Here is a 13,222-nt window from a genome sequence, read left to right on the forward strand (position 1 = left end):
TCATTACAATATTACGATATGGTCCAACAAGGTCCTATTTACGTAGCATTATTTTTTACAGGAGCCTTGGAATGAAGCGCATCAGGAACGACTGGAACTACTGAAGGCGCGAGTGTTAGAGCTAAATAGGCAATTGGGCGCACTAGCCGCGGGTTGGCGCCATGGCCCGCTGTCCTTGCACATGAACCTTGCGCTGCCTACAAGCCTCCAAAACTCGCCTCCCAGTACACCAAATAATGCCGCGGTCCTCAGATCTCAGAACCGCATGCTAGCTGAGGTTTGTATCTTTTTTTCTAGTGCAATTTCCTACTGAGAGTAGGTTGTTTGATTCTCAGCATATTTTAACTTCTTTAAAAATTATGATATGCTTAACAAGAAAATGATATAACAATAACTATAACAATTAATTAATTTCTTATTTTTGAATCTTGTTATATCTTGCAGGAAGTGAATCGCAAAAACGAACGAATTTCTGTACTGGAAAGAGAAAAATCTGCACTTATTAGAGAGTTATTGGTGCAAAGAAACCGGACAAAAATTATGGATAACTATAATTAATATCATTTATAATCAACATAATATAATTATATCACCACTAACACTTTATTATAATAACATACCCAATTGTGTCATAATAAGTTAAAAATCCAAATATAAAATGTATTGATTAGTGCCATTGCAAGTAAATTTGGGGGTGTGGTTATGACAATAAAAAAATTTATGTTATGAACTGTTTATTCAACTAAATAACTAACAATGTTTTAAATATATTAAATACTTAATGAGCTGTTTTATTATACAAACTATAATCATATTCTCTGAAAGGAACATCATAGGTCAAATTACCTTGATCCCATGCTTTTTCAATAGCCACCAATAGTTCTTTTTGTTTCCTCTGACATATTCCTGTTTGAAAGGCATCTAGAATCTGGAAGAATTATAGGGCTAATGTAAGTTACAATTAATATTATAAATTATTCACATCTACATGTCAAGTTCACGTGAAAACTTTATACTGGTTTAACAAACAGCATTAAGCAAAATGCTGTAAGCTATATGAACACCTTCCAAATATACATTTTTTGCCTATACAAAATTTAATATATTTTTCACATTACTAAATCTTTATAGAGATACCCTCAAACTATATTAAACATTATTATTAAATAAAACATAAGTGCTTATTAAAATGTATGTTTATTTCCGCTTACCTGACCAGTGTATTGTGAAATAAATTGTTGCAACAATTTTGTATTTCTGTGATCTAATACCAAGTATTCATCCCGGCAAATAGGACATGGATTTCCAGTAGAAATAATACCGCCTCGAACACAAGATTTTCTAGTTTTACGAGGTGCAAAACCACCTTTATGATTACGGCGATATAATGTCCATACTGGTTTACCTCCATAAGTTTCTTCATAGGCTTTGCTCTGAAGATAACGTATGCTTGTTTCCACAGGAATTACTTTTGTTCTATCCTTAGAAGGATCAATGGGTTTTTTTTGTTCTTCGTCGATATTTTCATCGTTAGGTGTGCAATAAAATCGACTTACTATTTTCATATCAGAAATAATAATTCTTTGAAATAAAGATCGAATATTTGATTGAAGAGACATTATAGACAAAAAGACACTATTTATTCTCACTAAAATAACCTACAATTATAAAAAAGACCAACTCAATGCAAATCAACATCAATCACAAAGTTGTTTTGACAATGACGTTGAGCTAAGACATTGACAACGAAGGAAGTGTAAAGTGCATAGATTAAGTATGAATGGCGAGCTCCGCGGTAAAATGAGAAACAGATTTCATTATAACTTGATCATTATATTATCTACTTGCTAAAGTTTTATCAGGATCAGTAACATTTCGAGGGGAACGTGGATCTTTTTTGGTCTTTTTGAATTTGATTGTTATTGCCGAATGAGTATGTATGACCCGGTGCGAGAAGCTGTCTATCGGTTAGTTCAGTTCCATGGAAATAGAAAATGACATGTGTGGCCTAGTAAGAATTGTACATGTTATTTGGGGTTTGGGGACTTATGAAAAGGTGTTTGCAAGTCGGAAAAACCTTAGGTGTGTCTGGCAGGGGCGAAGCAACTCTTTGCCACTTTGCTTTGAGATTATTTGACATTTGACAGGTGTTTTTGATTCGAATGCAACCGCTAACCGTCAACCGTTAATTAAATTGTCATTCTATTTAGCGAAGTTTAAAAGTGCTAAAATAATATAAGTAGACAGTATTGTTGATGTTAAGTTTTAAATACAATCTATACAGCATCAGAATATAATCTGAAAGAATGTCCGAAACCCTCTCTGAACCTGTCATGTAAGTATTGTTGCAATTTTATTAGATTAGTCAGACTGATCACAATTCTACCATTTAAATTGATCGTGTGTAATGAACTTAGTTGTTTTACTCGCTTCTTTTTACATTCAGTTTTGTATTTCTAGAATAAAAATCAACAGCTGCACAAATCTTAATATTCTTTAACAACAACATAACTCAGGCCCATAACATGGAGGGTCAAGGAATGACGCAGAGTTTGCTGATTATCTTCATTATATTTATTTTTTGATATCTAGTGTCTATTACTTAAGACTGAATTGATGTGAATTAATGTAATTAAAAAACACCATATCCATGTCCTGTGCAATGTTATCACATATTATTAATTAATATAATCAGCAAATTCTGCGTGATTTCTTCACCCTCCATGTTCCATATTATGGGCGTGAGTTATGTTGTTTTTAAAAATAAATGTAATTGTAACTACATCAATTGTATTTATCTTTGATAAGTAAATTATTAGAATGCTTTCAACTATGGTAACTTCCATATTTCTATTCTATTTAATTTTATTTCATAAAATTTATTTCAATTTCACTTGAACATTTTGCATATAACCAGATTACGATTTAATCCCTTAATGTTATCTGAAAATTAAGTGTTTAAATTGAAAAGAAACATATCTGACTGAAAAAACATGACTTGACCAACATTTAGGTACCAACCTATAGATCACACTTAGTATTAAAAAAATCTAGACTAACTAAATCCTTTCAAGGTATAAAAATGCCTTTTTTGGCAATTATGGACCAAGTTCTTTAACATTAAGTTAATCTATTTTTTATTGTGTATGGAGTTTAAAATTATAGTGCATTTTTTTTAAACATATATTTGGTCTTTGTTTTCTCAATGTAAATTAAAATGAAAATAAATTTTATACAAAGGAAACACACAGTTATGGTAAAAATGCATTTAGACATATTTTTAAGCAGATAGTTTATTTTTTTATAAGAAACTAAGTGGATAATATCTGTTTTAAATTACATAAATTTTTAGTACATAGTTTTTCCACATGAAAACTTTAATTCACATGTTGCTATGATAAAAACCATCTTACGTTTATTTAAATTTTTTTAAGACAAAGAAATCTTCAGATATTCTTAAAATCCCACAGGCGCAAAAACGTGTCTTAAAATCTGGCGCCCTCTCTTAGCAACGCTTGACAACGTCTACCAAATCGTCATGAACATCGTTTCAAATATAGGAAGTATTTTAAAATCCTAAAACTAGAGCAAAAATCCGTAAAATAAGTGATTAGTCAAAATCACCCCTTTGTTTGCTTTTGTTTTTTTGTTAATTACAAAAACTCGATGAAGTCGGCAAAGAACAGTTGGGTTGCATCCGACGTGCACATAAACAAAACTGTAAATTGAAAAAGAGCGTGAGCAATTGCAGTTGGTTCTGATGATAACACATGTCGACAAACGGGACGACGGACGGGCCCTTTTTGTTCGTGGCGTTCCATAATCTTATACACTCGATCGTACAATGAAGTTATACCAATACTACGGGAGTAATTTCCTATTCTATTATTAAAAACATCGTCTTGATTAATATAATAGATATATTTCATATATAAGGTCTTTACATATTATTATTGTTGTATCAGTCTGTCCCACTTTGGTTATTAGTCGTAATATGTTAACTATATAGAAATAAAAGGTATGAAGAATCTTAAATAATTTACATAATTTAAAGGAGGTTTAATTATATTTAATTTAAATACTTTATTTAAAAACATTAGGAAGTGGCACGTTTCTAAAATTTGGAGCATAGTACTGCGCAGCCACTTCTATTTCGGTGTGAGATGCAACGAGCAGCATCCGCCCTCCGCCTCTCGAACTCATAGACAGAAGTACATTTATCTCTTTTTCTCTCACTTAGTATGTCATATGTGTTCTCACGGGGTACGTGCGGACGCAGGCGAACGCTCCCGATTCGCACCCGACAGTTCCGTCCTATATTCAGTATCAGTATTCTCAGTATTCAGTACAGTATCAGTATCCCATTCTTACGCTGAGAAAACGGTAGTAAAATCAGCTGCGTCAATTTGGTCCGTGTATTTGTTTACTATTTGTGTTTTTATTACATATAATTACCTAATGAGAGATACAAATATGTTTAATTGAGCAGTGATTACGTGAAAAGCGCAAATGATGTGACACAAACATATTTATTTTCTTGTATAAATAGATGTGGCCGAGTTTAAGGCGAACTCAGTCGTGTTATTTTAATATAGCACAGTGCAGTGTTAGCGTGATTTTTTTATGTGGTGATTTTTGTAATATAGTAAATAAGAACTAGCCTACATTGAGATGGCGACGTTACCAAGAATGAATCATTCAAAACATGGGAATAGTATATCTTCAGCATTTAGGTATGTTTGTTAAAAGACGTTCTTTTAAATCGTGCGTGTCCTTCACATAGGGCTTAAAATAAGTTGTCCTCAATAACTACAATGAATTTCTTAATAGGTAAAACGCCAATATTTCTTTTTGTGTCTATTGTTTACTTCGAATAAGCATTGTATACACCCAAACACTAGTTACCTAGTATTTTTAGGTATACAGAATGACAATTACCAGATTTATTTAAACTGAATATATTCAAAAGATGTACATTCTACCTGCTTTTCTTTAAAGTATATTCAAGGCTACGACTGTAAGGTTTCAAAACATAATTGAATATTTCAATGACAACATGTCACTTATAGATAAAATAGTCTGAAAAATAGCAGAACAACAACTGGATAAATTAATATTTGCAAAAACCTTTAATGGACACTTCTACTCAAATCAGAAAACATCATTCAATATGAATGTTATGCATATTATTCACTGACATTTGATTCTCAAACAATTACACTGATATAGTTGCAATCGTTTATTGAGAATAATGAACTTGTCCAAGTTCAAACTCGTATTATTAGATAACGCGTTGCTGCAGGTGGTATTGTACCGTTTCCACTGCTAATTTAAAAAAACATAGTGACATCCCTCTTATATCTTTTGATAAAACAGAGATAGCAATATTATCTTGTACCTATATCTGTTATAACAGAAACTAATAAACCATTAACCAAACAAAACAATAACAAAGATGAACGAATGTAAAGCATCTATGAAGATTTCTTTCATGTTTAGCATTTATAGTACCTACAAATTGACGAACTATAGTTGTAGTAGCCCGAAGCTACACTTTATTTGTTATTTGCGCAAAACTTTGATAAACAGTTGCACAATTATAATGCAAATAACCGAGCCAGCTTCGCATATTTTTACGGTGATTAAATAACTTCAATAAATAGCAATACCCAAGTAATAACTCGGTGGCGTGTCAAATCCTTATCGGTTATAGTTAGCGATAATTCTGTCTACGGAACTCTGTGGAAACATTTTTTCTATAAGAATAATGTAAATAATACATAGATATGTTAGGTACAAAATTTGGCCATATTGTCACTGATAGATTATGAACATTGTTAGATTATAATATAACGAAACTTTGTATATGTTTCTTTAAAAAAACGTAAACATTGATTTTATCCGGTCTATTAAATGAGTTATAGGAAGGGAGCACTAGCTGAACTTTTATAAGCTTTAAGCACGTGAACGTGACACATGTATTATTTGAAGCTATGAATGGCGGAATATCATAAATCCTTTGTCCCAATCAGTTTTGGGCGAATTGTTTGTGATAAACATACATCAGCGATCTTCCCGCGAAAGCCCCGATCAAATTTGTCTAGCCGTTCATGAAATGTGTGCGTGATTTTTTTAAATATGTGTATTTAGAGCATCATTTTCAGTAACAACACCGAAAATCTGTACGAATTTGTTTATACATTTCAATTTCTCATTTCAGCACAAGCCCGCGGGCACTCAAAGAGATGACGCTCCCTTCGCCTGAGGGTCACAGTGAGTTTAATAACTATCTATTTAACCCAGCAATAAGGTTAAGCGCCATTTTAACATTAAATCCTGGAATGTTTTAAAACACACATAAACACACACACACACACACACACAGAGTGTATTATAATATAAGTATTCTCAAAAACTTAGCACAAATTGTTAATTGACGACCACACATTAATTGCAAAAAAAAAACATTAAGGAAACTAACTAACATATGCTTACCAATATATGATTACTCTATGGATTTAATTATGATTCCGTTGTTCACAGATGTGACAGTGGCCAGTGGAGTTAGCATGAAGCAATATGAAGAACAGTTGAATTCTTTACGCAAAGAGAACTTCAATTTGAAGCTAAGGATATATTTTCTTGAAGAAAAATTAGGTCATGGCGCACCCCCCGCTGTTCAAGTAAGTTAAAAAGAACTAACTATCTTTGTAAATAAATAAATGTAAAAACGTACGGGTAAACAGATGTTATACAAAAATTACATTAGCGTATGTTTTTAAGCCATAGGTTTCAATTGTTATTTGCGTCTAGTGTACAAAATACTATGTTTTTAAATTCCACAGAAGATGCATCATGTAACGACTATTGTTTCGGTGCTGTCCTTGCGCAAACAATGCTTGTTTTATAAATGAAAAGTGACACTATTATAAAGAATTTACAACTTTTTATCCGACTGACGATTGAGTCATTAGATATTGATATATTCCCCGCATCTGTTCTCTTGTGACCTCTTCAAATCTAAACTGCGAAACCTAATAAAGGTTACAGTCGTTTTACGTAATATTATATCCTTAAGACTTTCATTGTATCCCCTATAATCTAAACAAGTGTCAGATTTAGAAGTGCAAGCTGTCTCTGAATTCGTATTCTTCTCTGGACTCTCGTAGGCATCACTCAGTCAGACTTGACAACTTTTATTTATTTAATTGTTTAATTTTAAAACGATGACTTGTAATCATACCAATATTATAAATGCGAAAGTTTAGATGGATGGATGGATGTTTAAAAGAACTTGTAGCCTTAACGACTGAACGGATCTCCACGAAATTCGGCATAGATGTAAAGCATAGTCTGGAAGAAAAATAGGCTACTTTTTATCCCGAAAATAGTTACGATTCCCGTGAAATTATATAATAATAGTAATAAATGTCGCATTGCAGGGTTTATTAGAACACAACGTGAGACTTCAAGTAGAAGTTGAAGAACTAAGAAGACAACTGAGCGATAAGCAAGAACTACTGGCCGCGGCTGCTGAGGCTATAGATGTCTTGGAACATCAGGTATATGAAAGTATTATATCATAACGAAATAATTTTTATGTTTGAATTTTTGTTTGATTTCTAGTATTTCGGGATACGGACATTAATGTATGTATGTCTTTTCAGGGGTCTATTTCCACCGAAGGTGTAGAGACCTCAATGAACAACAGTTGTGCTATGAGACACGCGATAAACGAGGAAGTTAAGGTAAGAATTAATTTCTTACTTCAATATTGATAAATCAACTTAATATTAATAAAAGAGAAAACAGTGACGAAAAGATTATAAAAATGACATTGAATATCAAAAATGTTTAAGTTCAACTTCAAAATTTATTTTTCTCATTTACAGACTACTGAAAATCAAACAGAACCTGTCGATGACACGTATCCGGAATCCGAATCAGCTGGGTAACATCTGAAATATAATAAACAATTAAAAGACCGATTTCATTCTTTTATTAATATTCTTTTTTTTATTTTCTAGGGACTATCTTGCGGTGACAGTAAATAATGAAGATTTGGTGAGTTTCATAGTCTCTTATAATTACTCATGTACAAAACAAAGAATTTCTCTGTCCGACTATTAGGACGACAAAATGATTTCGTCATACACTTTTAATGGGTGTTTTATTGGTTTGTTGCAGTTTTTACTTTTTATTTATACATATTTCATGAACAAAGCATCAATTTTTTATTTCTTGCTTCTAGGATCAATTAACAAAGTTACGTAAGGAAAACCACAAGGCTCTACAAATGATCAAGGGATGTATGAAGAAGATTCAACAACAAGACAAAGAAATTAAAAAGTTAAAACTGGTAATATTATGTGCCTAGTTATTATCAACAATACTCTATATTAAAACAAATTCAATTTGTAAGCTTATCACCAATTGTAACAACACCCAATCTCTACAAACAGCTTACAGCTATAAAATATTTATACTGGTATGATTTTAGTTAATTTTGGTAAACATAGCTTAATTTGAAAAAAGTATTATAACTTTTGTTTCAGGATAAAGAACTAACATATGCCCATGTCAGTGACTCACAAATCGAAAAGTACAACGAAATTTTGAAATGCAAAGATGAGCACATTAAAGATTTGGAAAATAGACTGAGAAATTTACAGAAAAATGCTGAAATGCAACAAAATGAAGATTCCTCCGGGTATATTATTATTTTTTTTAATTCTTAGGCCAGAGTGTGATAAGACAATTTTTTTTTCTATGCTAATCATATTAATAAATACGATTACATATTGGTTAATGCAAATTTACGTTAAAAGTAGTATTTAAAAAACATTTTACCACTAATGTATCCTCTGATAATGTATGAAAAATCTTTTTCAGCAACCTGCAACAACTACTGACACGACGTTTACAAGGCATGGCATACTTCCTTGACAAGCTGTTATCACATAAGTAATTATAAATTTCACATACAACAATTTTTATTTCAAATGTTGGCAACAATATTAACAATGGTATTTTTCAGATGTGTCCTCGGAGAAGATAAGAAGAAGTTAGCAGAAAGTATTTTAGAACAAAGCTTAGCTTTACCAGTTGGACTGAAATTAGATGAGACTATGGCACCTGAAGATTTCACAATGGATGAAAGTAATCTTGATATATCACAATCGTTAAGAATAGAGGATCTAACTATGATGTTTGGACACCATGTCATGTGCAGCGATGACAGTAAGAGGTACTCGATCAAAAAACTGAATAAGCATTTCCCTCAAGCGGACGTTATATCAGAATCAGAATGTTGGTCAGAACCTGATAGAAAAGTATCAATGGCCAGAGTCGGTCTTTGCGACACTGGACTCGCCGGCAAAGAAATAGTATCGGACAATAACAAAGCCAGACCACGCCGTTCTCGCATCTCTTATGGTTCCCGTTCCGAAGATAATAAAATGATTAATGAATCGGCATTCCTAGAAGAAATACGCGAACTTACTAATATCAATGAACAATTGGAAGGAGAAAAGAAAGACCTCGATAGCAAATTGGAACAAGCGATGAAGAGAATCAATGAGGTTATAAACGAGAAAGATGATTTAATGAAGGCATTAACTACTGAACGTAATAACGTCGTTGAAGCTAATAACAATTTGGATGCACTGAGAAATACTTACTTAACAATGGAATTCAGACTGAAAGACTGCGAGCAACAACTGGTATATAATATTCAATTAACAGATAAATTACGCAAAGACAAACAAGATTTAGAAACAACGTTTATGGAGACCGAGAGATCGTTGAGGCGAGCGGCGGACGAGGCCACAGTGCAAGCCTCGCAAGCCGCGCTGGAGAGGGCCAGAGCCCAACATGACAAACTGCAAGTTGAGAGAGAATTAGAGGAAGCTAGAGATAAGCTCACAGCCGCGTTGGATGCAAACGCACAATTAGAAATACAATTAACTCGCAAAGTAGCGTTAGATGCCGACCATAAAATAGCTGAAATGCAGGAGGCCGCGCACTCCGAGGAGGATCGGCCGACTTCACCGGATCAGGGCATCGACAGCGACAGGCTCTCTAGCTTGGAACAAAACGACGCCATTTCGTTGTCACCAAGTGAGTATTTATTGTAAAAAAATATTCAATAACTATCATAAATTCTGGTCAAAACTATTATTCTATCGGCTTACTAAAAAAAAATGTAGTATTAATCTCGGATGTGTGTATTTTTAAAATGATATATATTTATAGAATGTCATCATTTAATAAGCATATTTCATTTAATTTCAGGATCATTATATGAAGAGAATGTGATGCTGAAGCAGAAACTGGCGCGGACGAAGGCGACGCTGGCGGAGACGCTGGCGCAGCTGAACGCGGCCAACCTGCGCAAGCGCAGCGTGCAGCGCGCCATCTGCCGCGAGATACACAAGACGCAAGGCGTCCTGCGCAAAGCACGCGACCAATTTGAAAGTCATGACTGAATTAAACTTCGTATTTTTTAAATTGTATCGTTATTTTTAATATTGTTTATATAGTGACATCGTGGCCTTTCCAGTTTACCATTAGTACTTATTCAATATATTTTGTATTAATACAATAAAATGTGACAACTACGTTTATTTTGTTTTTTTTTTATTATTATTATTATTTTTATATGGCAACCGTCGATCATTCACGAAAAGTATTCATCGTCACGTTTACCTAAAATTTTCAATTCTGGAGTACATGTGAGATATTGATTTTTTAATGGACATGCCTAGGTATTATTCATTTGACTTAATTCTAGTGACCTTTTCCCCTTGAATAATTTACAGTCAGGTAGCTCTTAAAACAATGATACACTGAACAAACACATTCTTTTGTCACAATTCCCTAAAAAGTTTTTATGTTTGCTAACTTCCTCAAAAGTATGTAGACTATATACGGCCTTTGCCCTAATAACAAATTATTAAAAAGTTAAAAGTGGCGGGAAATACGTATACTACGACATTTTACAAAATAAAGTGCTTTTAAGTGATTTCTGAATTATTAACGACAAACATGCAATCCTATTATTGTTTTGACATTGAAAACCCTAGCTTTGATAAAATAGGTCATGTTGTAGCTACAGCTGATTTAAATGACAAACATGACCGATCAGCACCCTCAAATTATCACTGGAAAATCTTAAAATGCAGGTAAAAACTGAATCTGTTTATTGTCTAATATATAAAAATAAGTACAAAATTATTCACACAAAAGTTATTTTCAGGATGTTAATATTTTCGAATTCGTCGATCTTAGCCTGCCCTAACAAGAAGGAAATAAAACAAGTTCATACTATTATTAGCACCGTAAACGATGATTATGACCGTTTAACATCGTTATTTATGAAATTTTCTCTTATCCAAGTAAGTCTATAAAAATAGATTGGCGCCTATGTTAAGTAAATCACGTACACCTATCTCGTACTAATTATATAGTATTTTTATTAAACTAATTTATTTTTAGGATGGAGCTATAAGGCAAGTGACGCCAGAAATGTTTCTTATGTGTTTTCGATACACGATGACGGCGAGAATTGCGCCAACATGCAATACGATAGGATATAATTATCTTATTAATAATAGAAATTTTTTATCGACTTCGGGGCCTCAGGATGGTATGAAATACCAAGTTTCATTAAACGGTAAGTTTTACCTACGACATTTAACTTCTCCATTTTTTTATTGTATGATTTTTTAGCAGTCGGAAAGTGAACGCATCAGATTGATCTTTTTAATTTAATAATTCTATTCTATAAATTAAGTATGAAACATCGTGAAAGTAAATATACAAATTATCTATGGATTTGCAGACTCTTCCACAGTACTCGAACTAAAGCCAATTAAAATTATTCTGATCCATTCTGATGAAAACTATCAGCCCGGCGACTGCGTTCGAGTATTTCCAAGGTTTTTTATGTTTCCGTTACGTTTAAATAGTGTACTTTGAAATAGATAGCTAGACTTTACTGATAACTTTTTGTAGCTTAAACAAAGCCATTGTAGAGGAATACTGCGAAACATTACCACAATCTGGAAGTTTCAAGTGCTATCAAGATTTGCGAAGACATTGGAAAAACATAGTGAGTAATTTACACTGATCGTTTCTCTTGATTTATTACTTTGCAAACTTACGTAAAATAATTTAAGCACGGGTACCGCATACCGGAGGCAGAGTGTTCGTACTACAGGGTGAGGTTTTGGTGCGGGGAGCCATTCACCTATCCTAAGTTGTGTTTGACACAAAACTTTCCAATCATAACACCGATGCCTAAATCTGCTGAGGTAAGGCAAAAACCACAATATAATTTTTCTCAAAATATTGTCATTGATAGGTACTAACATAAATCTTACTAATATTATAAATGCGAAAGTTTGGATGTTTGTTGGAGTTTGTTGCCTAAACTGCTGAACGGATATTTAGGAAATTTCGGACAGATACAGATAATAGTCTGGAAGAACACTTCCAATTTTGTTTTTTAAATCCGCGCGGACGTAATTACCTGAGAAAGCTAGTACATGCTAAATTCAATAAAACTTTTCGGTTATAATTATAAATTAAGTTTTTACTTTATTTATATAATAAATTAAGTTTTTACTTTATTTATATAGGAGCCTGTACTTTCGAGATTTATAGCAACTCTCAAAACTAAGATGCCATATTTCCTTGGCATTCCGTTACTAATAAAATCCGATAGTGAAAATAGAAACATCAGTGCTAATGACGTAAGTACTATATACTGTAGTGTTTCATTAATATTTCATGTTAAAAGTAATAAGAATTTAATAGTACTTGACATAGAAAATATAAAAAAGCTTAAATCTACAAGAGTCTTGTGCGATTGCCAATATTTTTAGATCGAAAACTAGATTATACATTATTTTATTAATTTCAGGTTTCGAACGACACTTACACGCAAGCCGTAAGTCTTTGTACTCCAACTCAGCGATCGACTCAACAAAAACGTTAATTTCTTATACATGGCTTCATATTATCTTCAAGAATAAAATAAAACCACATAATTTTATTTACCATTTATTTGAAATGTCACTTTCATAGAACTTAATTAATGATTTAAATGGCATTTAATTATTTATTATTATTCATTGGTGTGATTAATTAAAATGTATTAATTAAAATTGTTAACATTTATTACCCATGTACTATTTTTTTAGCTTCATAATTATAACTA

General features: G+C 32.6%; 4 protein-coding genes across 5 annotated transcripts in view; 3 read left to right on the top strand and 1 right to left on the bottom strand.

Annotated features, from left to right (window-relative positions):
• Positions 1-726, top strand: part of LOC106099460 (suppressor APC domain-containing protein 2) — a 2,028-nt gene extending 1,302 nt beyond the window's left edge. Inside the window, exons 2-3 of the mRNA XM_013278019.1 lie at positions 62-277; positions 445-726. Of these exons, the coding sequence (XP_013133473.1) occupies positions 62-277; positions 445-558 (330 nt within the window). The 3' untranslated portion in view covers positions 559-726. The remainder of the gene's footprint in view (positions 1-61; positions 278-444) is intronic.
• Positions 727-761: 35 nt separating this feature from the next.
• Positions 762-1,722, bottom strand: LOC106099483 (28S ribosomal protein S18b, mitochondrial). The gene is made up of 2 exons (XM_013278042.1): positions 1,212-1,722; positions 762-928 (listed from the first exon to the last, which is right to left on the bottom strand). The coding sequence occupies exons 1-2, from the start codon at positions 1,617-1,619 to the stop codon at positions 779-781; spliced, it is 558 nt and encodes a 185-aa protein (XP_013133496.1). The 5' UTR covers positions 1,620-1,722; the 3' UTR covers positions 762-778.
• Positions 1,723-2,144: 422 nt separating this feature from the next.
• LOC106099844 (centrosomin) lies at positions 2,145-10,623 on the top strand. 2 transcript variants are annotated; one of them, XM_013278522.1, is made up of 12 exons: positions 2,145-2,335; positions 6,221-6,273; positions 6,544-6,683; positions 7,443-7,562; positions 7,668-7,748; positions 7,893-7,951; positions 8,028-8,064; positions 8,252-8,359; positions 8,556-8,710; positions 8,893-8,964; positions 9,038-10,119; positions 10,294-10,623. In XM_013278522.1, exons 1-12 carry the CDS (start codon positions 2,307-2,309, stop codon positions 10,485-10,487), a joined length of 2,130 nt encoding a protein of 709 aa, XP_013133976.1. In that variant the 5' UTR covers positions 2,145-2,306; the 3' UTR covers positions 10,488-10,623. The 2 variants fall into 2 exon arrangements, with proteins under 2 accessions (XP_013133976.1, XP_013133975.1); XM_013278521.1 differs by lacking the exon at positions 2,145-2,335 and adding an exon at positions 4,343-4,733.
• A 668-nt stretch (positions 10,624-11,291) lies between these two features.
• On the top strand, positions 11,292-13,015 carry LOC106099573 (uncharacterized protein C18orf63-like). The gene is made up of 7 exons (XM_013278139.1): positions 11,292-11,396; positions 11,497-11,674; positions 11,843-11,939; positions 12,016-12,112; positions 12,180-12,314; positions 12,642-12,755; positions 12,926-13,015. Exons 1-7 carry the CDS (start codon positions 11,376-11,378, stop codon positions 12,998-13,000), a joined length of 717 nt encoding a protein of 238 aa, XP_013133593.1. The 5' UTR covers positions 11,292-11,375; the 3' UTR covers positions 13,001-13,015.
• The last annotated feature ends 207 nt before the right edge of the window (positions 13,016-13,222 follow it).

Source organism: Papilio polytes, unplaced genomic scaffold, assembly GCF_000836215.1.
Source record: "Papilio polytes unplaced genomic scaffold, Ppol_1.0 DF824102.1, whole genome shotgun sequence".
Lineage (NCBI taxonomy): Eukaryota > Metazoa > Arthropoda > Insecta > Lepidoptera > Papilionidae > Papilio > Papilio polytes.